Source organism: Amblyomma maculatum, chromosome 3 (assembly GCF_055883805.1).
Source record: "Amblyomma maculatum isolate TAMU_Amacu chromosome 3, ASM5588380v1, whole genome shotgun sequence".
Taxonomy (NCBI): Eukaryota; Metazoa; Arthropoda; class Arachnida; order Ixodida; family Ixodidae; genus Amblyomma; species Amblyomma maculatum.
The window spans coordinates 169,185,917-169,210,945 of record NC_139346.1 but is presented as its reverse complement, the minus strand read 5'-3'; the positions used below and the strand labels follow the sequence as shown (position 1 = coordinate 169,210,945).

Below are 25,029 nucleotides of genomic sequence, written 5' to 3'. Positions count from 1 at the left end.
TCTACGCGTATAATCTTATTAGGGGCTACGCGCAATTTTAACTAGGAAACAAATGAGCGACAATACGAGAGTGTTATTAGTTAATTTCAACGAAAAACAAAAAGTCGGCATAGTTTCACGTCCTTCAGACTTGGTTAAGCGGCGCGTCATTTGGGGCAACTTTCATTAGTGTGACTGCTTACTTATGTGCCCACTCGTATGTTGTTTGCACACCGTTAATCATCACGAGCGGTTCGACGTCTTTCTGGTCGCGTAGGGTGTTTTGAACACACACACACTACTCACAAAAACACACGTGTATAATATATATATACGACAGGCTCTCGACTTCCTTTGACGACTGTCGCAACGGCGGTCGCAGATAATCCTTGAAAAACATTTAAAACAATAATACAGACGTATCCTATCATAAGAATGACGTGCAGACATTCCCATGACATCCCGCGGCCGTTCGTATGTACCGCTATGTGTATACGGCGATCTCAAGATGCCCAAGAAATAATCACATGTGGCCATGCGCCTATAGAACGAAATCAGCTTCTAGCAGTTCCTATTTACTGTAGTTCGCTAACAAACCCAGTTAATTAAAAAGATTAAACGTTAGAAACCTTAGTAGATTAAATTATTTTGATGTTCTTCGCGTAAACGAATGAAAACAAGCATGCAAACTATGTGAAACCTATATCGACAATGAGCGCTTAGCGTGTGATGTCACATTCCTGTACGGTATTCCGCGTTTACAAAGACTTGCACTCTCAGCAATGAACTGTTAGCGTCAAATATGCACAAGGGGCAACGTAATTTCACTGCCAACAGTGCACAAAACAATGCCTTCAAAATCGTTCAGACGTGAGCTCGACAAACAGCAGCAAGTTGCTGTTTGTTTTTATTTTGATGCACGTAGAGGTTGTGCGCCATTAAATCTTCGTGCGAGTCCATGCTTCGCATTCATTTCTCTTCGAGTGGGGTGAAACAGGAAAACGTTGCTTCAACAGAATCTTTGTCAAGGAGCAAAATTCCACACCCCTGTATCATCGCGAGCTTCTCGGCACTGGTGCAAGACTTGAACGCCTCAACCAGCCTTATCGCGAGCAGCAGTGTATTTCTCACCGGTCGACAGCGGCCGAAAGAGCGGACGCGAGCGAGACGAGACGGCGTGCCGGCATAACGCGAACGATCCCACGCTATCTACTCCGGAGGTACATATCTGACGACATCATCGCATTCGCCGTCTCACTCTTGAAGCCTACCATGTTCGCACCTCTTCATAGTCCGTGATAAGCGACGCAATGCACAATCGAGCAACCGAGACTTGCGTTGTTTTTACGGCATCTCCTAAATATCCGTCATAAGGGCACTTTTGCATTGGACTGCGAAGATATTACGAGAGTGAGGGTGTAGTGGGTGTCAGAGCTGGTAGGGGAGTGAATGAGGAGGTAGTTGGGAGAAAGGGGGAGGGCAGGATAATGGAACAACAAGAACGACGTATCATCGCATGGCTCGTCCGTCGCGTGTGTTTTGCGGTGCGTTGGGTCCAAAGTACGCGCACTGATGCCCCGTGATTGGCACTCGGGGCGAGACCGGATAAGCACGGGCACCACGTGATCGCCTATCCTGAACCAATGGCGAAGAGGGGAGCGGCTTCCGTGTGCGGGTACTTAAGCGCCAGTCGGCTCGGCGTTTGCAGCACGGGTTGGCCCTTTCAGTCGATGCATCCGCGTGGACGAATTTGGAGCGACTTTTACGTGGTACCTTTTCGTCCAGATCAGTTCTCTGAGGCAACCTCGTGTTTGAGACCTCGTGTAAGCGTCTACCATACTCCGGAATGGTGTCCACAGCTGCGATCGAGTTTATGGCGGTTTCGGTGAGTTTCTCAATCTTCCTGTTCTGTTTCTGGAAGGTTCCAGAAATTTGTAAATATTCATTTCAGATACCAATGGTGGTGGAAAGCACAATGCATTGCATCGTTGTCCGTGGTAGCTATGCGTCTTATATTTAGGAATAATTATTTCAAGGTTACATGTTTGTACATGCTATTTTTCCTGGTTTTGACTGGAGTCCTGGCGTGTCCAGCTGCATCTAGATAATGTTTAAGTGTTTGAGAAATGCTTGACTAATATATGACTTTCCCAAGAATTTGTTCTCTAGTGCACTCATATGGTATCGCTCCGTAATAATTTGATAAAACCAGAATCAAGCTTACGATTTTTTCGTTTACAGGCCTTGATAAATGACATTCTCTATGCCAATTTGAGGACCGGATAGTACGATGGACAACTGTAGGCTTGATATGCAGTTTGCTTTTTCCTTTCTACTTTTCCCGTCAAGGCGAAAATGCAGTTTTTATGACCCGACAGCAATCGTTAACTTTGGATCAATGTTCGCATTGTCGTTAACGCGTGCTCGTGCTTTTTCCTTTAAAATGTTTACAAATTTTCTCTTTTCTTACATGGGCTGGCTAGACTGATTATTTCTGCCTACCAAACGGAAGAATGTAGTGTCTATGAGTACTAAAGCTTTCGGAAGTAATCGAAATTTTTAGAAGCATGAAATATTCCCTGACCTTCTTGCGTACAAGTTGACAGCAAGTGTAAATGGAAGCATTTTATTCTGGCTCCCTGCAGAGAGAATTAATTAGCATAGTTCAGATTTTATACTAAGGTAGAATTACTAATTTAGTGGCAAAGCACTTACGCGTTTCTTGAGTTCATGATTCGCCGGCACCTCTATCAACGTCGAACGTGATTGCGTTATCACTAAATTGGTTTTACCTAGCGCACGTGCGTAAGATAACAGAGCAACTTTCGCATTTAAGACACATTTAGTGGGTCAGGTGATTCATATCATCATGCTCAGCAATTTCTAGCGTAGGTGACGCCAGAACTCTTTGGCAGGTAGGACTCTGTGCGACACTTATCTAAGTGACACATTCTTCAAAGTCTCTTCAGTATCATCAAAAAGCATGTCCCCGTGCGAAAATTCTACAGTCGCTCTCCTGTAAACCTCCAGAGATTTATTTTGCAGTGATTTTAGCACTATACAGCAAATGGAGAAGCCGAATAATCCCCATACAACTCTTCCGGGTCGTTTTGTGCAGTGTCGGGACGTGACGAGCTTGAACCTGACTGACAGGTGTGAGTTCGTTCGTTCTGAACCATCATGCGTGCCAAATATGGGCCTCGTGAACTACCTGGAGATAATCTACTGCCTCCTGGGCCCGGAACACTACGTGGAATCTCTTCTGCTCACTGTAAGTGCCTCTTTACAATATACTTGTACAAAAGCTACGCGGCAACTAAATGTCTTTTCGTGCGTGCAACCATATAATAAGGGAGTACGTATTATTTTTTGTTCTTTTATTGATAAACACGCTGCTTAAGGTCACTTTCACTAAGGGTCGTTTAGGCTCCTTAATTGGCGATGCAAGCTTTTCCGGCTGAGAAAGTGTGCGCCCAGTACCTGGTGTAATTTTAAGTGAAACGGAATTAAAAGAAATACCCACGACGTTCTGAGATATCGCTGAAAGTTAGCAAATAAGTCAGAGGTCCAAAAGGTGGAGATTTCGGGGGCGGAAATTAATAAAATTTATCCGAGAACGCAAAAGATCAGCATGCAGAGTCGGTTTTCCTTTAACGGTAGAAAACTTGTTCGGGATGCCGAAACATAAAATGTGTTGTATATGTTAATTAAATTAAGTTTGTTTTATTCCTCCATGCCTACAATCTGCGAAGGGTGCTTCACTCTCTACTTGACCTGTACAAGCGCCAGTACAGCAGATGTTGCGTCATTTTATAGACGTGCAATACGCAGCATTGTGGACGTCATAATGGTGGCACGCAAACAAGATTATAAGCAGTCCTGGTGGAGATAAGAGCAATCGTGTCGGCTTATGGCTGGACTGGTGAGATTGTACCATCATGCGTTAAACTTTGATGACCCAGACTACGCCTTAAGGGCACTCCTGGAAAGCTTTATGGAAAGTAGCCAAAGGACAGGGATCCACGTACAGTCAACACATCTTTAAGATGCCAGGAATTCAAATTGAACACGCATGGTGAGACATGCTGGGTGCAAGAACTCATGAACAAATTTTGAGCAAAGCTGCAACGATCAAGTTCAGCATAGCAACAATAAGTGTGCATACTATATGCAAGAGCAAAAATGCATTATCATTGAGTCGTTAAGTGGCACCGCTATGCGCAAAGAACATAATCGAAGGCAGTAAAATTTTTATAGCCCCCGAAATCACAACTTTCTTTTATATACAATGGAGGAAAGATGTGATGTAAGAAATGTTTCTACGTGATAAACGAAACGTTTCCGGGAAAAGAACACCTGTTGATGCAACAGTAATGTGCGACAAGACTGCGCGTGGCCTATTCTTTTCAATGCTCAATACACGTAGGGCTGCTGCTTGAGGTTTTTGTCCACAAATTTGGAAAAGAAAAAAAATTCAATTAGTACCAGTACTTTGAACTGTAACAAAGAATATAATAATATAACCTACAAACACCCTACAACACAAACCTGATATTCCTGTGAGGTTTATTATACACCTACAGCACCCAAGGAGAAGAGATTGGAACCTGCTGAGAAAGCAAATACATCTGTGACTTTCACGTCGATGGACCTTCCATAGGTTCTTTCCTTGCAGACTGCTTTGGCGGAAGTAAACTGAATCGCAATTTTTTCAAGGAATTGTTTCTGGTGGTCACATCTGTATATTTCCATGACATCAGCCTAAAGTTGCGAATTAGTTGCTTTCCTCGATCTCTCTCCTGGCTCGCTATAGCTTTTCTTTCTGTCTCGGCGCACTCCGGTCATGTCAGGCCCGGCTAAACTGCGCTTCGTCGCAGCCTGAGTGACGTGTACATAACAGCGGATCTCCGATGAAACCGCGACATCGCAGATTGTTTATTTAGACCTCCACCCAGCTCTTATTAGAAAACAGATGAGCTCACAGGAACCGCAAATACAGAAGTCTTAAGCGGTGATTATCGGTCGTAGTAACTTTTTACACCGCCTCTAGATTTGTGCATAAATTACAAGCTCCCCGTTTTAGTTTTGCGAAGACACAAAGGACACTCTCTGGCCGCGATCCCATTTGATTAATAAAGGCAGCACCGCTTGCATAAAAAATAGCGCATGTATTACTTCTAGTTTCGCGTTATGGTTACACAACGTCGACTTCTTCGCGCACCCCCTTTTTTTTTCACTCCCAGGTGGCCTGGTTGCTGGTGCTCTTCGTAGGTCTTGGAGTTACATCAGGAGACTTGTAAGTAATAGAAGTAATTACTTATTTATTTTCAATCACCCGTGTATTTTGCCACAGTTATACCATCCCTGAACTTCAAAAGCAATCTCCAATTACTGAAAAGCGTACCTATAGTACAGTTCATGAGGTTCAGAAAAGGGTGTTGATTAATGTAAACACTTAATATATCATTTAAAACAGCCAATTGCAGGAACTGAGCTCAGAGGAAAAGGCCGTAGAAAGACATGCAGCTAGAACAAGAGAGTATAAAATGAGGGGTCCCGGCCTGTGCCACTGAATTCAGAAGGACGGCTTGATTTGATGTTTTCCTACTTATTGGTGCATCAAGTGCCGCAACATAGCTAGGGCAACGCGAGAGCTAGGTGACCATTTTGCTCAGATGTTAAGAATATGCACTGCAAATAAAACACATTTTACTGCCTCAATCCGGCGTGCGTCACTCTGAGACGAAGTGCAGTGTAAATCTAATCGAATATTTCTCGGCACCTTGCTCGGTGCTCTTTCTGCGACGTCGACAACTCTATTTTCGTGAGAAAGCCATTCTGACAGTCCTAGTGCTTGAGTATGCATTCTAAGGCCAGTTTTTGTGGTAGAATAAGGTATCCCTCTCTCTTAGTTGCAAGTCAGACTTAAACTGTCGTACTTACTTAAGTAACGGTATGTCACTTTCTTTTCAGCCTTACGCCAGCGCTCTTCGTGATCTCAAAGACGCTCCATATGTCCCAAAACATGGCAGTATCCTTTGACGACGAAACTGAGTGGGCTATAGTGGTAAATCATACCAATGTGCAATAATAATACTTTGTTACTAACAAATTACCCTGCGTTCTTCATATGCAAGCTGCAACCATGCACCCCCGTTTCAAAGCAATCAATGTGCATGTTGCCTACGTGTAACTAAAATTTAGCAATGCTAGCTGTTTCTCCATTTTTCATCAGTCCTGACTCCTGAGCAAACAGTTATTACGTCACAGATATGCATTAGTGTTTGTGAGTGCAGCAAACTTAGAGTCTAGAACTGCAAATTGTTTTTCGAATCGTTCACATAAACTTTCACCCAATCTGTTACCGTTACGAAATATTTACAAAGCTACACGTTCTGCGAAGCACATATTCTGCCTTGACTAAGGCGCAGGGCGTAACACTCCTGGCGTTCGGGAATGGCTCACCGGACATTTTTGCCGCTCTAGCCGGAGTAAGGCAAGGATCGTACGAGCTCGTCATTGGAGGCCTCATCGGTGGGTATCTTCGTTTTGCAAGTCTAAATCTTTGTTATGTTTGTTTCAGAGACTCATTTTGCAATATGCTGTTCAGATAGCAAATAGTGCAGAAATCTTTCCTTTTTTGTGTAACGTCCTTTCTACTAGATATTGAGCAAGTGCTTCCACCAAGGAATCTTTGACTTGATCAAAATAGTTGTTCACGTGTAAAGGATGCAAATATAGATGAAATATGAGCTATCACGGGAGGGACAGAAGCTTACAGCTACTGCGGTTGGATTATGATTCATCATCTCTATATCGTGTATTATGTTGCTTCTATTAATGTATTTGATGAACTGCGAATTTAATTCACCGAATGAAGGGTGCATTAGCCGTTACGTGATCTACTTACTCGCAGGAGCATTAGTTCCACGTGCTTTCGCGTTGTTAAGTGAAATATTAGTGAAATTGCTCAACAAGGTTGAAGCTCAAATATGAATGCATGCGCACAGTATGCGGTCCTATAAGTGCTGCGACTACAGGATGGCTTGTTTAATCACACACAATACACAACCGGTTGATTACAGTTGCCTGACAGTATTTAATAATATCTCGACATGCTCTAGGAAAAAGCAGTGCACTAGCACAAACAAGAGGGAGGAAGAGACAAGACACAGCGCTGTGTCTTGCCCCTTCCTCCCTCTCGTTTGTACTAGTGAGCGGCCTTTATCTAGTACGTCGTACCAACTCGCCCATCAGTTTTCGCTTTTGGTATGTTGTTCTTCACTTTCGGTTCCCGTCAAAATTTGTATATACGTAGCTAGGTACACAGCAAAAGGACCTTTCTGAATTGAAGTTGTAGCTACGCTTATTAATATTTCATTTTTGCAGTGCCTTTTTGACATGGTTGCTTGCTTATATGCAGGCGGCGGGATATTTGTCACAACAGTCGTGGCTGGCTCGGTGTTTCTGACAAAACCATTTAAGCTGGCGGGCCGGCCTTTCACGAGAGACTGCGTTTTCTACTTTTCTGCTGCGGCCTGGGCTTTCTACATGTTCTACACTGGCGCGATCACTATGCTGCACGCTATAGGTAAGGATAAGGGCTGATTCAAGTCCCCTTTGTGAAACCCGCGCCTGGAAGTGAGTTGTGCACAACTGTCCATACCCTTCTGAACTTGAGTCTCCATATGAGGATATGCTGTCTTGAGACTCCAAGCAGATATTCACCTTGTCAATTTTCACCGCATGTGGTGTTAAATTTAATGGCAAAATTGCAGTGCAAAGCCATTCAGGGAACGAGAAACACTTTGTTGTGTTCCCTTGAAACTAGCACTACGTGACTGTGACTTGCATTCTCTAGAATTCTGACGATGGAAGCTTTTAATGTTCCCTACAGCCGAGTAGCAGTGTTATAACGGAGTTCAGAAGTATTTTTTTTTTCTCATCTCCTGCGCAGGTTTCATTTGCCTTTATTGCGTGTATATGGCTTTGGTCGTCGTGAGTGGAATACTTTACCAGAGATACCTGGCCAAAGAGCAGGATTGCAAACAGCGAGACCAAGAAAAAGCGTGCCAGGACGAAAAGCCCGCCAAGAACGGTAGGTGATTTGCCGCAAGACCAGCGGTTACTGGTGCCGACGGTTTCCAGCTCGCTCTGGCAAACCAGACGCCATGTCTTGACAGCAGCCCTGTCACACCAGCGCCTCGGTTGCTTTGCGCCGCCGCCGCTGCAGCTGGTGCGTGGGACGCAGAAACTTGTATCTGAGCTTTTGGCAGACGGCTTCGCACGAAAGTGCTACGAGAGTCGCCTTTATTCCCTGCGATGGAAGAGGTGTGCCCCCACAGCATCACGAGGGCACTTTCACCAAAGGCGTGGCTGCTAAAAGGTGGATCCGACGTTTCTGTGCCCTCATGCACACGTAAGGTATACAACACCGCCCTCTAGATCCCCTTCTTAATTGAACCTCTTCATTATGGCTGTTGATTATTCTCCTTATCATGTTTGCATGGCTTCTTGCAGGGACACCTCGAGAGTCGTAAGCTCTCAGAGTTCCTTTGTTTTTCGCTCTGGTGGAGGTGTTTTAACTGTGATCAATCGTGAAGAAAAAAATGTCCTTTCGATCTTTATGCTTTGGACCAACCCATTTCGGTTACTCATGAGAGTGCTCTTGGTGTTTGTCTGCCTTCTTGCAGGGGAACCTCGAGAGTCGTAAGCTCTCCGAGTTCTTTTCTTTCATATAGGTGCTTACGGCGCAGGGGTATACAAGGGATACCTTTCGTGTAGAAAACGCAGCCATCGCGACCGTCCTCTTACTTCCACCTGTCCATATTTCACGCTCATGAGAGTTCTCGTGCTGTTTGTCTGCCTTTTTGCAGGGGAACCTCGAGAGTCGTAAGCTCTCTGAGTTTTTTGCTTCTGATTTACCTCGAATTCTAGCTAGCTCTGAGCATGATGTTCTGTTGATACCCTATCAGGTTTTCCATGAATACTCTCCTTTTCCAAGCCTGGCACCAAATCCTCCAGTTATGAAAACTGGTAGAATGCCATCATTAAATTGGCATGATTTCTGCTGTTTCTTCAGTTTAGGCTTGTTTTTGTCCTCTTTTCCCACGTCTGTTTCTGCTAAGTAGAATGTTTTGTGCATCTTGAAATGCATACGTTGTGTATTTTGTGGATGTGGGCACATGGGTTGAGAATGTCATCGTGGTATTCAGTTTGTTAACAGTTTGTGCTGACATCAGCTCGCAGAAGGGAAGAAATGCTATGCCCAGTTGCTTCCATTGTGCAGTAATTGCTAAACTAGGAAATGCGCGTCAGATGGCTTTGGCGCTCTGCAAATGTTATAGTAAGATGTTATTCTGCGCTGACTGCGCGAATTTGTAGCGAATGCACAATCTTTCAGGTTCGCTTCCTGCTGCTGGAATTTCAATGAATAAAAACAAGTCAAGCGGTCACTTTCCGCTGGCGCTTTTTCCTGCCACTGTGCAAAAGAGCTTTGAACTGCTGCTTTCGAAGACCTCTACACAGCATGCTGAACATGGCGTTCTTCATGAATCATGCCATTTGCGTTTTTTATATGAGCTGCTGCATCAAGAGCATGTCCTTCTTCTGAATTTTACTCCTGAGTGCCAAACATTGCCTGCATATCCTGCGTTCGAGTATCAAGTTTCACAACCATACATACTGCAGTGACAGGGGCCAAAAGACCGCCTTCGTCACTGTATCTCTCGAATATTCGACAAATAAAGAACTTAACAATTACTTAGAGCGCATATCTTTGTTGCAGCTCTAGAAGCGAAAAACGTTTGCCACTTCAAAGCAATCTAAGAGCTTGAGTTTGAAATGCTAATGCGCTCTAGTTCTTTTCCTAAAAACTCTGAATTGCTGCAATGATGTCAGACTTAGCGACATCAGTTTTGTCAGAAGTTATCTGTACATTGCTCGAACGCAGGACAAATGCCTTAATTCTTGGGTCTTTGTCTTCCAGGCCCCAGCGCTAAGGTGGCGCCTCACCGCCTACAGTGTGGTGTCCCGCCCAAGAGCGTTATAGCCCCCAAAACACACGCTGGCAAATGCCAACCATAAACGTTAAGACACGAATGAGTACGTACCACACGGCCAAGCTACCCCCCAAAAAAGAAAACCATCAGGTATCACATTCTTGGTCACAAGAACAGGTACATCGCAACAAACAGAAAAAGAACAGGCAACGCGGACAGTACTTTGAATTTAGCATGAAGGGACGTTGAGAAGATCGACGCAAGGACACGCCTGACACAAACGCTGCTACCTCTCCGGAGGCCTAAATGAAAGAACGATCGCCGATGGAGACTGCGAGTGCGTGAAGCGTGTTCTTGTGGCGGTCTTCTCGAGTCCGTTTATGCTTAACCCTTTGGTATGTGCCGAAGGTACCTGTTCTCGCGAGTTATCTTGTTTTACGTAGAAACTTGTCACGAGTCACTTTTCTTACAGAATTATCTTTGGCCCTCCCTTTCGCTTACAGAGACAGGCGTGATTGCAACACAAACTACGTTTAATGGAAGACGAGCCGTTCTTGATGATCCTGAGCGCAGCTACGTCGTCCCTATTGGTAAGTGTACTTATTATCTGTTTTCTTTTTGTATTCATACGTTACTACTCATGCTCTCGCTGCCTTCATTTTCTTTATATGTTTATTTTTTTTTTCGAAGAGTTTGCCACAAGGCATAAGTTGAGAGAGAGGCAATGGGATGCAAGAGATAGAAAGTTAAAAGAAGGAGCGAAGATACATAAGCGCAACTGGACTTTTATATGCTTATGTTTTCCCCCTTCATTCATCTCACAGTTCTAATGCACCTCGTTAGTTTTGATTGCCGCTTTAATCCAATAAACGGACCAGTTAACTAAACTGGTTAAAGAATTACCGACTAGTTCTTAACCTGCAAAAAACTGTTCTATTAATTTTGTGAGATAATTGCTTCCATGAACTCTTAAATGAAATGGCTTAGTGGAGTCTTCTATAAGTGAACAAATTAAAGTTGCAACTAGTTCTTGATGATCATAAGCATTTGTGAAACGTCACAAAAAAAAAAACTGAACAAGCAATTGGAATAAAGCGGCATTAACCAGAAATCAAAGCGATGAAATGAAAATAAGGAAGATGGGAAGTCGCTATTTAATGTCAAAAATACATCGCAATACAATGTAGTTAACAATGACAAGAAGAGGTAAAAATGCTCAGGTAAAAAAAAAGTGTGGACGTAAATTTTATGTTAAAGATCGTATCTTTGAATGCAGCTGTTCGCAATCTAACGGTTTCCTCTGAATACACACTTGTGCAGCATTCAGGTACTTGAACACTGAGCCACGCTACGACATTGAAGTGGCCGAGAAAAACAACTTGGAATCAGAGTCTGGAGAAGGCATCTACTACATCAATCTTGGTGCCGACTGTCTTGAAGAGGAAGTCGACGGTAAGGAAAGCACTCGAATCAGTCCGCATTGTGAACGCTCTATTCTTAAAGATGGGTCCACTACGTCTATCAGCCAATTTTTTGCACTGCCCATGGCTCATATTTAGCAAGCCTAGAGTTTGCACAGAGGTATTTGTTATCTTTACACAGTCACGTTTTCCTCTTTAAAGTTATAAGTCCTCATACGTACGCGATTCTTGTCATGGTACAAAAGTGTCTTAAGATATATTTGTTTTTCGTGGGGCATAAAAGGCTTAAGAAGTTAAGGCCCTAAAGATCCTCAATACAGTTTAGGGCAATATAATGCCAGTTAGGCGTAGCCATTTCATTTTGCAGGCTAACAGTACACTATGCACGTATAAGATTAAAAGGTAAACGCGGCAAATTATATATGCACGTGATATTTAGCCTTGAAATTCAGCAACTCTTTGCTGGCCCCAGGCACTTGGTTGCATACTAAGGGTTCATTGACGGTGATAGCGTAAGCGGTATGAATAAGTTTAGGCTTAGTGACAGCGTCCTCTATTAACCGCTCGATAAAGCGTGGTCATCATAATTAGACTTGCCATGAGCATACCTGTAACAGAGCTCTACTTGCGTGGTCCTCTTCGCAATTTTTCTCTATTTCTAACCAAGCTGAAGCTTTGCTGGACTAAATGAAGAAGTTTCATTGCAGTGGACACACTCACCATCGTAGTCGACAAACCAAGGAGGAGCTCAAGTGTGGACAAGACTCCTTGCATAGTGGAAGAAAAAGAGGAATACTCGACAGGTCTCGTACTTGACGTGATCAATAAGCTCCTGTCGGTGAACTTGGATGAAAAGGAGAAGGAGCCATTCCTGATGTACCTCGTCAGCATATTTAAGGTGAGAGTTTGCTATCAGAGTCATCGATGTTTTTTGTATAATGAAATATAAGTCTGTGTAGATACAGACGTTGTAATATAGCCTTTTTTTATCAGCACGCGTTCAGAATTCAGACGTACTCAGTGAACACTTAGGCTGCAACCATAAATGTTCCATGCTTGTATAGCTACAGTTTCACAGCTAAACTAAAGTCGTTAAACTTCGCCAGTCGGTCACCTCTAGTTAAAATATCATATCTTATGCTCGACACTTGACGCAATATTTGACTAGCGAGTCATGTGGTCTCTCCACGTGTTTTCCATGTTTCTGTATCTGTCGGTGTCAGGACGGATACAGACGCTTTTTAAGCTCCTCCAACAAGCCAGACAACAAATGTTCGCCAGAAAGTTTCGTCCGCGTGCATACTGATGTGCTGTAGGCAGCTTCCTGGCCCTTCTTTCGAGCAGACTTCGCTCAGTGGAAAGCTGAACAGAACTCGGGCACATTCTGCTCATGAATAGAAGGCCATGCTACTTTTGCGTGACAAAATACGCTAAGAAGCGTTGAAGTGCCACTCTGTGCGACGTGAACGAATGCTAGAGAGATAAAATAATTTCATTTCCCTGTTTCCTGGGGAGGCACGCATGCTTACTTGCCGAAAACATCGCTCAGAAAATGTCAATATTTATTTTGAACAGATTCCAGTTTTCTTCGCACTGGCAATCACGACTCCCGTAGTAGACCTCACAAAGAAGAACAACAACTGGTGCCGCCCTCTCAACGTCATCCACTGCGTCACTGTCCCGGTGTTCCTCGTCTTCGTCTTTGGACGTAAGCAATGAGTTTACAACATTTTGCAGGGCTTGAGGGTGTCTTGGAACGACAGAGTGAATTCAAAGCGAATAGGGACTCTTAACTTAAGTGGAAAGATATTAAGGGATACTCCACAAGAAATTGACTCAGAATAAGGTACGCGAAATTAGAAATTTTTAGGGTGGTTAAGTTACGGGAGGAATGGTAATGTGCCCTCCCGGCAGCAAAATAAAAAAAAAGTATCTTGCGAATCTTGTGGCAAGGCCTACCCTTGTGTGTTCTGATCGAGACTACAAGATTTTTATTTACTTAACAGAGAACAATTAGCAGTTCGGAACGTTATTTAGTAAGCAAAGCATACGTTACACCTCTAAGCAATCAAGGCATAAAATTTCGCTGTCCATGGCAGCATCTTCTTATATATGGCCCCCGTTGCCAGCGCAAGTCTGTGTCCGGTGAAGAATATTGTGCCGTTCGTGTCTTCCTCTAAGCAGCTTGAAATACGTCGAAAATTTTGCTGAAAATGTTGCTCACTTTGATCCACAATATTAAAGACCCACATCACTTTGTAGAAGTCTCGCGTCATGATTCAAGATCCTTGAGCCATAGCTTGACTGAAAGCGTCTCAATTATTCTTTTTTTTTTCCTCTCCGCAGTGGGCCGAGTGTCCATCGGTGGCCAAGTACCTCTGTGGACGGTGGTAGCCGCCGTTGGCGCTCTCATCGGCACTGCCGTTCTGCTAACGTCTGAGAACGACAAGGCACCAAAGTACCACTCAGCGTTTGCATATGCCGGCTTTTTTGTCGGTGTCGTATGGATATATGTAATCTCTATGGAGATTGTTGTTCTACTTCAGGTGAGAAAGCATGCTATAAAGTGTAGAGAAAAGACAGCAAGCTATTTTAGAGGGAAGTTTCGCGCTTGTGTAAGATAAATTTATGCTCAGAGGCATGCATCATTGCGAGACCGGTCCACTGGTGAGGCCCGAAAGATTATGCTGTGCTAGACTTACAAATTTCAAACTAAAGGTCGCCATGCTTAGTTGTACCAAATGTTGAAGATAGGTGTTTTTTTTTAACATGGCAATGGAAAAGAGGACACTGAAACATGCTCCTAGCGTTATAGTTTGAACCAAGATCACTAAGCTAAGAACGAAAAGGACGAACGACGCTGTTGGTTTGAAGTTTTCAGTACTGAGAAACCTTTTGAAGCATTTTTGCTTATTTACCCAGTAACTTTCATTTCAGTTTCAGTGAACTTAGAGCAATCAGTTTACAAGGTTTCTGTATGTTCGATGTCCTAAGAAAGCCTAGTGAAATTTGTAGTTCTTTTGAACCATTCAACAAAATAAACCACGAAATCATTTGCTGTTCGCCTCTCCCAAGCTGGCACGGTCAGCTCGGCATTCAGTCATATTGTCACGTGGTGGTGACAGCCATTGGTAACAAAAGAGGATACTTGATAATCACAGGAATCAACTTTCTATTGGACTGACTTGAGCCCTTAAAAGAACTAAGCAATCGGCGACGGCGATAGCAACAATCGTGCTCAGTGGTCCTCGATCTACGAATGCCAGTTTCACTTGTCAGCATTGAATTTAAAGGTGGTAAGGAAATATCTAGATAAAGCCGCAAATGGTGACTAGCATGACCTGGAACATTGTAGAAACACACGCGAGCAGCTGGAATTTTCGAGATACGTCTCGGCGCATCTTGCACGACAAAGAAAATGATACAGTGTGGTCTCGCGACAAAGAGCGTGAACCAACACGAAATACAGCAATGATCCGCGCGCTAGAATCATAATGATAAGGCCGCACGCCAGCGGCTATCGAAAAAGAACAAATAACTATTTTAATAGTTCGCGGTAATATCCAATCTGAATAACCAGTGATTATATTAAATGTACTTGTTTAGCTGTTCCGAAAGCCTTTTTGGTCATTCGTTTCTGCTCCACTTCATATCCGAATTCTGGACACCTATTTCGAGCATTATTTCTAAAACAGCTTTTATCCATCATTTCAGGCCGTCGGGATTGTGTTTCGGATCAGTGATGCCATACTAGGACTCACAATACTCGCATGGGGAAATGGGCTTCTAGGTTTGTATGGACTTTTTTTTTTCTTTGCCTTCAGAGAGCGCTGAAACATCTGCGATGGGAACAAGTTTAAAGCAGTAATGCATTTATACCCAGTAATATGTTATAATCCCGCGCGCCAGTATCACATCAAAAATAAGTTGAATTTATAACATTCGAAAATGTAATGCTATTTCAACACTATAATGATGAAAAAACTTGTTTTATCAAAATCATTCCTAAAATCAAACCAGTAATTCTCGCGAATGGCTGAAATTCCCGGAGAGGTGGTGACTGCCAAAGAGGCATGGAATTCCTTGTTCAAAATCAAATAACACATGATTGCATATTTCTAGAACAACACATTTGATTTGTTTATGTTCATTTCTAAGCAGAAAGAGTTAGTGAAATTGACTCTTCACTATGCACATTTCTTATATTTTCCAGATTTTCTCGCCAATGTGAACATCGCAAGAAAAGGCTACCCAAGGATGTCAATATCTGCATGCTTCGGAACACCCTGTTTGAGTATCCTTTCCAAAAGGACAATATTTCTCGACTGATATAATGTATATTTTTTAATGTATATAGCAAATCTAAGCTAACACACTGGAACAATTTTATCACCCCTGGGGAAAACAAATATATCATTCTCGAAAAGCCTTAAGCTATAATTATTACCTTTATTTTCGGAAGTAAGTGTTTTTCTCAAAGAAGAAATCTCGAGCAAATGCTTGCACATTTTGCACCTATGGTCTTTTATTTCTTTTTTCTCAAGTCTCATTCAGTGTATGAGATTTTGCATTTAATGCAAAGCAATTTGTGTTACAATGAGCGCATGACATGTTTAAAGGATCCTTGACTGTCACCGCAGCCCTCTTGCTTGGCGTAGGGATTCCGTCCATCATTCAGCTAGCAGGAACAAACAACGTTCTCGTGGTAAGTATTCATAAACTAATTACTTAAATGTGTCTTCTCTAGAGTTTGTAGAGCAACACGAACTCTTTCCGCCTATTAAATCACAATGCCATATTGTCGCCGAGAATAATGTTAACATCACTGTCATCACAAAGCTAGTGTCCGTGTCCTTTTGAACACTTCACAGACGACGTTCTCAAATAATGATTATGAGAGCCAGTCTTTAGGCATTATACTGTGCCATGTCATTGATCTCCAGCCATAAGGATTTGGCACTTATGTATCATCAACACTTCTTTGGGGCCTTTAGAAACTACTCTTCTAACAAATGTGTTAATAGTAGTAGAGTAGAAATAAGAACTAAACACTGCATGGTTAAGCCTAATTTTTGCCCTCTTGACCAATTAGGCACGCAGATGGTGCTATTTTGAAAAAGTACACGGGACGATTTATATTCGATGCTTCCCGGAACTACTTTGAGCTTTGAATGCCTTTATCTGTCCCTCACAGTGGAGACAACAGGTGTACATCTAGGACAAATTTTACCAATTTTTAGCTGTTCATTTTGGCACTTCAGATGCCAAGATGCCAATAAAAGTTTCGGTGCTCTCAGGCGTGACAACGGTATCTTTTCCAACCCTGGGCTGAGACCTTCAGATTTAGAGACGTCGTAACTACGTATCCTACTGCTCGACTACATTATGGCCTGGGAACTTATGAATAAGCTTAACTGTACAATTGCCCCTCTTAAGCAACTCCATACAGCTGCATTCGAAATGCTTGGTGCTCTATTCACATTTTCCTGTATGTCGTGTCCTTTTTCTTCTTCAGCTCCATTACAGCAAGCTTATGACGGTGCTCTTTTCTGGCCTGGCCACGAGCCTCCTGTTGTCCCTTGGCACGATGATGGTCACAAGGTTCCAGAGCAAGCGCTTCTACGGCGGCATACTGCTTGGCCTGTACTTCACCTTCCTTGTGGTCGCCGTACTTGTGGAGTCTGGATTCGTGTGAAAAGCGGACGTCCAAAATACTTGTCATACACACACAAGCAACGCGTGTAAACAAACGTATCCACTGTCCACTGAAAACTTTCTGAGGAAGGAAATAAGTACAGTGGCTGGATACCTAAAGTTTACGACACGCATCCTTCAAGCTAGAGAGTCTTTTCGGCTGAGGTGTTCGCCTAGTTGTGGCGGTGGTTATTTATTACCTCTTTATTCGGTTGGCCAGGAAAATGTGCTCAAAATTGTCGGCATCCTCTTGGTAAAAGCACAAGGAAATGAATTATGTGCCTATAATTGTGAATTTCGGCAATTTGGGCCTGGAAAAGAGGTGGCACAGAAGCTATCATTTAGCTTGTCTTTGAGGATGCGACAGTGCGCATAAATGCTCGCATGACGCCCTTCATTGTTAAAAGGATATGCAGTGGAAAGTAGACATTTTCCTGCTCACGGCCATCACTGGGAACGGTATAGCCTTTATTGTGCAGAAAACCATGACGTATTTCTGCTTGTGCGGAGCTAGTCGCCCGAAAAGCCACGACTCCGTAATGCGACTGCGTGAATTATATCCTCGGCTGTAAATAACGCAAAGTTTTGTTGTAGGTTGTGTATTCCTAGGCAGCTCTCTGCAACAGATCTGGTGCAGAGGCAGGGCTTCGACAAGAGTGTTCGGTATGTGCTAATTATTCAAGTAATGATTTCTGAAGCGTTCGCTGTCACAAAAATATTTTTACACCATGTTTGATGTATATTTTATACAGATATTTATTAGGATTTTTAATGCCCCGTGTATGTGCATTTTCAACGCCCTATTGCGTGTTAGTTCTCTTTTTACAAGAGTAAATATTAGATTTTTATGGCAAGTTAGAAGGTTAAAGAAAGCTACGCGTGCCTAGAGCATGTAGACGTTCCTATGATGTGAAGGCGTAGTGTTGCAAGACAGATCAAAGAAGCAAATCGTAAATGCTGTGATGAAAGAGGTTTTACTTCTACAAGTCTGAATCTCTGGCAGCTGCGATGTCTGATAGATTTTTGTTCGTGTTCATCTTTTTTTCTTAGATAAGCATGTCGCGATGTTTCGCATTAAAAATGCATGAACGTATTTTTACGTCTTTGAAGAAGCTGGCTGTGGTGATTCCTGAGCTCTATTGAGCAAGCACTTCAATGGTCAACAAGACGAATGCTAGAGTAAGAACTCGTTGATTTGTGCTTTCTTTGACGGAGCCCCGTCGCCGCAAAGTCTCCGCTATGAGTACATACATGAAATCCAGTCGCCAAAATACGTTTCGAAACTTGTTTCTGCAACGTGCATTTCTTGACTTTGCCCAATTTTTACATAAATTTTGTTCATATTGTTTTCCTGTATTCAATAAAATATGCTAATTTCTTCAACTTTATTCTCGTTTTCTTGTGTTCTGTACAATTATTGCCCCAGCAGAGTGTAAACCCGGGCTTACAAAAGTCCACCGTGTGAGCCTGGTCGATTAAGAACACCACTTGTTGCTCTCTTATCATTAGGAATTCAAACAATGTCGTCTAATTTGGTTTGGGTTTGTTTGGTTTATAGGTTTTAACATTCCTAAACGACTCAGGCTATAAAAGACGCCGTAGTGAGGTCCCCCAAATATATCGACCACCTGGGGTCATTTAATGCTCACTGGCATCGCACATTGCACGGACGCCTTGCTTTTTCGCCTCCATTAAAAAGCGGCTGTCGCGGCCAGGATTCGATTCTGCCACCTTGATTAAGTAGTCCAGCGCGCTAACCACGGAGCCACCACGAAGAGCAAAAATTATACCTCCCTAAAAGCGCAAATTAAAACAGCGCATGCGCATACGACGTGTGAACGAAAACCGATCACAGATTGAGCAGCCTTCGGAAATAGAGTGCATTGCTAGATAGCAATAATAAAGCCGTATTTGTCGACAACATTTCGTTAAGTTGGCATTGCAGCAGCAGCTAGAAAGAAGCATTTGCTTAATAACTGCATACGTAAATGGAAATTGTGAAAACTCTTGCAAAGTAGTCTCCAACGTGACATCGTCAATGCTGCAACCCTTGGCCAATTCTCACCCACGCAGTTGCAAATGTAAAGTTGCATTTGTGCCGTAAATGCTGGGTATACAGAGATCATTTCACGAACGGGATCCAGAAGTGCTGCGTATGGCCGGAGCATATATTTATATTTCCAGCATAAGCGAATTCAAGTTCATTACTCTTCGCTCATGCCGCTGCAGGCATTCGCGATGCCTACGCAAAGGAAAGATTAATGCTGGTTTTTTTTTGTTGTTTTTTTTTCGCCCGGCGACAGCCGCAGAAAACAGCGTAGAGCCATTATTTAGACCGCGCGTATTTTGAGACACATTTGTCATCGCTTTGACGTTTGCAAGGACTTTTGCGCCAGAAGGCTGTCAGAAAAACACAAACAAGAGCAGTTCCGTTTGAACACCGCCTGCTATATTCATGTACACGTCTGTTTCCGTGCCTTGCCACAATACAGTATCCTCTAAAGCAAGCAATACCGGAAGAATCGTTGAAGCGCAAATCGTTTATCTAAATAAGGCGTATGGAAAGCAGTCCTTGGGAGAATGTAACTTTTGCGTAGGTGATTGAAAACGGAAACAAGCTCTCTGAGTGTCATTAGATGACGTATGTCGACATGGTTGACTTCATGATAAATAAAAGAAGAAATCGGGAACATCTAAAATGCATTGGACGAAGTGAAAACCGCTGAAACTGATGACCACGCAACAGAAAAGAACACTGAAAAATGTATAAATAAGAGCCGTTAATTAACTCATGTATCTCTTCCCTGCTTCATTGCGAGCTTTTCGTCGGCTTACTTCAAAAAAAGGTAAAGTTGGCTTTTTCTTCCCGCTTTATCTCTCTCTTTTTATTTTATTTTCACTCGATACACTAAAAACCACGCTTCTGATGCACCAGGATGGGAACGCATCTACTCGGCTTTTGTCACTGCTTGCTTGAAACTAAGGATGTATATCTGGGAATTAAATTAACGTTCTGGTATCGCGAGCCCCATGAAGTTTTACCGTGAGGCCTATCGAACAAATGACAATTTCACGACAACGCAAGGCAGAATGTGGCTTGAGACGATATTTCCTTCGTTCCGTGATCACTGCTGTCGATGTTTTAAAACACTGCTGTCTACCCTGGATGAACATGTATTTTGGGCTCAACACCTGGCCTATACTATAGGAATGAATACAATGAAAACAATGAATAGGCAGCGCGATTAGCACAATTATGTGTAACTGTTCTTGGCTTTTTAGAGGGGTATACAAAACTTGTGACTAGAATTAAACAGCATAATTTCCTTAAATTGTGTCATATGCAGAACTATGACAGTGATGCTACTGACCCATTTATCTGGTGTTCGATCTGCGCGAAGATAATTCTAAGTGTCGCTGGAAGCCTAATCAAAGCAACGATACAGTCTTCGTACAAATGCAGTCATACGATGTTTGAACAGGAGCGATACCAAACTTCCTACGCGGTTTTCGTGTGAACTGCTCACTCTCGGCGAATCAAAACGCAGAATGCATGAATACCGAAAATTGATTGATTGATTGATTGATTGATTGATTGATTGATTGATTGGTAGACCAACTGATTGATTGATTGATTGATTGATTGATTGATTGATTGATTGATTGATTGATTGATTGGCTTATCCAGCAAAATCTCGGTTTCTAAAGCATTAAAACTTAGTACGTATGCAAAGGGAATAGGCAGTCCACGCGGTTAATAAAATCATAAAGGAGTTATCTCTTATTTATGGTTTAGATGAAAGAGAAATTGTTAGTGAAATCGTTTCCTCGGTTAAAGCTACCCGCAAAAACAGAAAGTTAACGCCCATCCATGGACATACGGAGGTCGTGGTTTCAGATTCCACACGACATGTTGTTGTCCTCTCGACGTATAGTTACCTTCATCCATAAACTCATTGCAATAATAATATCGCCTTTGATCATTGCCACCAAATGAGGAAATAAAATTCCCAAATTGATTCCTTTGGTTTTAGTTACCGAGTCCTTTTTAGGCCTGTCGTAACGAGCCTCTGAATTCCGTGCACTTTTCTGCCTATTCACAAAACTGCGCGAAGTTCATAATATATAGGAAGATACTGACTGTAGTAATCTAAGAAATTTTACGTGTTCGTTTTCGTCTTAGCACGACTAATAATAATTGTAGACTTGTTGTTGTGGCTGTAGGAAGAAGGAAAAGAAAATGCACGGGCCTGCTACTGGCTCTGTAGCTGAGCCACCTCTGCTCCCTCGTGCAGACAGAAGAGAAAATAGACAAGAAAGAAAAAGAAGAGAGAGAGAAAGACGCGCGTCGCAACAACAGCCGTCGTCCACCACCACCGAAGCGGTGGCGGATGCAATGACGGCCTACAACAAATAAAAATTCAGTGGCAGGCCAGACCCCGCCTCAAGCGGTGGTGACCTACCTGTCCCAGCCCCCTCAGGGGAAACCATAAGAAGGTGACTTCGATACGTTAACCTCGGACAACGACCTGACGGCTCAAGTCGCGGTGAAATGTGACTGGTAGAAAAACATCCAAAATTTGTCAGTCTTCTCATTCTCTTATAAACCAACGGTCCGTTTGATTTCAGTTACCATTGTTTTGTTTTTTTTTTTACAGAGAAAGTTGTTATACTATAGCGAATAAAAAAAAATCCTATATGGAGCTTCAGCTTTGGGTCCGCTTCTTTCCGCTCTCATTGTTTTTTGTTCTTAAAGTGAAGTTAAGTTAAATTGGTTCACAGGAAGGGAAAGGCGCAGTAACTGTCACACTTGCTCTGTGGACACCCGAACCGCGCCGTAAGGGAAGGGAGGAAGGTGGGAATGAAAGTGGAAAGAGAGAAAGAGGAGCCGTAGTGGAGGGCTACGGAGTAATTTTGACCACCTGGGGATCTTTAACGTGCGCTGACATCGCACAGCACACGGACGCCACTTCGTTTCGCCTCCTTCGAACGCGCATTTGTGCGTACGCGCGCGCCTGTGCGTGTTTGTGTGTGCGCGTGCGTGCGTACGCATGTGTGCGTGCGTGCGTGTGTGTGTGTGTGTGTGTGTGTGTGTGTGTGTGTGTGTGTGTGTGTGTGTGTGTGTGTGTGTGTGTGTGTGTGTGTGTGTGTGTGTGTGTGTGTGTGTGTGTGTGTGTGTGTGTGTGTGTGTGTGTGTGTGTGTGTGTGTGTGTGTGTGTGTGTGTGTGTGTGTGTGTGTGTGTGTGTGTGTGTGTGTGTGTGTGTGTGTGTGTGTGTGTGTGTGTGTGTGCGTGCGTGCGTGCGTGCGTGCGTGCGTGCGTGGGTGGATGGATGGATGGGTGGGTGCGTGCGTGCGAGCGCGCGCAGAATGCAAACTTAGAGCTGCATTTGGTTTTCGACTTAATTTGGTTTATAATGTTTCGCGACGCAATGCAACGTCGGCTATGAGCTACGCTGTAGTTAGAGCTCCGTTCATTTCTAGCACCCGGAGCTCTTTAACGACCACTGACAATGCACCGTATACGGACACCTTGCATTTCGCCTCCACCGAAACGCGGCCGCCGTGAACGGGAACGAACCCACCTGCTCGGAATCAGCACTCAAGGCCCCTATTCATTCAGCGACCACAGTGGCTTGGTTTTCAGGGATGCATCAAAATGCACCCAAGCATGAGCCACGTCCCGTGATGAATTCATAATGGATTAAAAATAAACGAAAGCCCCTCACGGACGTTTTACCTCAAAGCTTAGGGAACTTTACGAAATATAGCCAAGAATGTACGAAACAAATGAATTCACCTTTCCAAATTCGTGCTTTGCTCACAGTGACGTCAGTTTTGTATCTTGTCAACCGCGCATGCATGTTCATTTTTAAACTGGCTAAATAATATAAACAAGCGTTGGAGAGAATTCTCAGTACTGTGTCAAACGCCTCTGCAAGAGGATTTTTCTTATTCAGATGCGAAGGTTGCATTTTGGAGTCAGCAAAATGTTTCCCCATTATCCTCCTAAAACGGCCTTCATTTAGGAACGTATATATAGAAACGTCAAAATTGAAGCAACGGTTGCTTAATGAAAGAAGTTACGCGTTTGAAGCTTGGGCGATTAGCTTTTATGGTTCTGCTTGAGTGCAGACGGCTCTTAGATGTCGCCATTAGCAACTTTCACTGAGTTTCCTAGCTGTTGCATCATAAGACAAGCTTCTGCGCAAGGCTGAGCTCGCGCCACTGACCGCTTCGAGTTGCTACAGCGCATTGTGAAATTAGATCGATCGCGCAGCGCAGACAGTACGGTTCGGAGAACGTGGAGCGCAAGCAACTAAGGCCCCTGGGACGTTGGGTTGTGCGCGGTCCTGTATGCTATAAGAGTGCTACATAGGATCTTTTTCTCAAGAAAAGAGAACTATTTGAGTGCACTTCGATTTATTGCCATTTAAGAAGTTTTATTTGTTTTTTTCTTTTTTCCCTGGTTCTGGAACAACATCAGGGGCCGTATTACGGACCGCTCTATAGTTGAGAGCGCTCTAAAACGCCCGCTCCTATTGGTCGCCGTCGCCATCTTGAAAAGTTGCGTCACGGGATGCTGCGATTGCGTCGCGGAGGCGAAAAAACAGATGACGTCGCGCACCTAATTATGCCCGTGGTTTTAGACTATTTTTGTAGAGCGCGATGAGACGGTCTAAAACGTTTTAGAGCGAGTTATAGAGCGAAAATGGCGGCGGCGTCCGCGGTGGAGTGGTGTGAGTGGTGGCTGCGGCGCTGAAGCGGCAACGCCGGCGCGAGCAACGACGCAGGGCGGTGTGTGAGAATGCGTTCTACTTGTTCGGCGAGTTGTTGCGACGCCTATTTCGACTTGAAAATGCGAAAGCGGAATGGTGGTGCGATGAATGCGCCGATGAACTGTGATGAAGCTCGCAGTCGACCGCTCTTGACGGTGCGACTGTCATGCGTGCTTCGATCTTTTTTTTTTTTTTTGCCTCCGGAGGATTTCGTCTCCACAGGTAGTCGGCCTCTCATAACTGACGGTGAGCAAGTGCGTGCGTCAAATGGCTGAACTCAACTACTGCAAAGTTGGCGCTGAAGGGTGGTTGGGCTCCGCAGTGCGCCCAAAGCAAAAGGCGGAGGCGAAGGCGACATACAGTGCAAAACAAATGAAAACGAGCGAGGTTGGTAGTGTACGCTCAACCGCGTTGCTTTTCCCCGTGCTCGTTCTAACTGAAGCATTTGTGTGTGAGACGTTCGTGTGGACATAAAAGTTTATTTTGCCTGTGCTCCGCGATCGATCTTTCTTTTGTTTCTGTTTCCTAAAGAAAAATAAACAAAGCCCCGATTACACTGCTTTCGATATGATTTCTCCGCGAATTTAGGATCATCACACAGTACCTTGACATCAGACCATGCGCAAAAGCCGGCACTATAGCCGTGGAATCAGCTGTTTTACTGAAAATCGCCATTTTTAAGGTTTGTTTACCTCTGCCAGCGCGCCCTCACGGCAAAAGAAGCTACCCACGAGAGCGTTTAATTGCAAAACTGTAGCTGCTTCTTGATTTTTTTTATGACATTGAACTTTAAATGCGGCTTCTTGAAAATATAAAACTTTAGTTAATTTATTCACACGCTATATCTATACAAAAGTTAGCAAATGGCTCCTTGACGTGCGAATAAACCTGTTGCCGTGAAAATAAGCGGCCCGGGGCGGCACCCTGGCGATCATTGGTTGATTCCGATTTTCGTCACGCGTTGACGTCTCGCCAAGACGTCACGGCGTCGTCATTTTGACGTCACGCTCTATAACTTTAGAGCGAGAACCGTAATTCGGCCCCAGGATACGTTTTCGGCACACAGCAAGATAATTATATTCGACACACGGTGTTGTGCCTGGCCAAAGCCGCCTAGAAATTCAGCCGGACGCCAAACTTCTTCGGCGAACGCCTCC

General features: G+C 43.7%; 1 protein-coding gene and 1 long non-coding RNA gene across 2 annotated transcripts; both read left to right on the top strand.

The window, feature by feature from the left end:
• Positions 1–1,669: 1,669 nt before the first annotated feature.
• LOC146196830 (mitochondrial sodium/calcium exchanger protein-like) lies at positions 1,670–18,483 on the top strand. Its single transcript, XM_084598556.1, has 16 exons — positions 1,670–1,864; positions 3,098–3,250; positions 5,223–5,275; positions 5,953–6,010; positions 6,411–6,513; positions 7,403–7,570; positions 7,937–8,077; positions 10,484–10,570; positions 11,301–11,432; positions 12,109–12,299; positions 12,977–13,109; positions 13,748–13,947; positions 15,116–15,191; positions 15,615–15,695; positions 16,042–16,106; positions 16,917–18,483. Exons 1-16 carry the CDS (start codon positions 1,826–1,828, stop codon positions 17,094–17,096), a joined length of 1,860 nt encoding a protein of 619 aa, XP_084454682.1. The 5' UTR covers positions 1,670–1,825; the 3' UTR covers positions 17,097–18,483.
• On the top strand, positions 8,084–10,376 carry LOC146196831 (uncharacterized). The gene is made up of 2 exons (XR_014706147.1): positions 8,084–8,403; positions 9,968–10,376. It is a non-coding gene; the product is annotated as an uncharacterized LOC146196831 (long non-coding RNA).
• Positions 18,484–25,029: the final 6,546 nt, after the last annotated feature.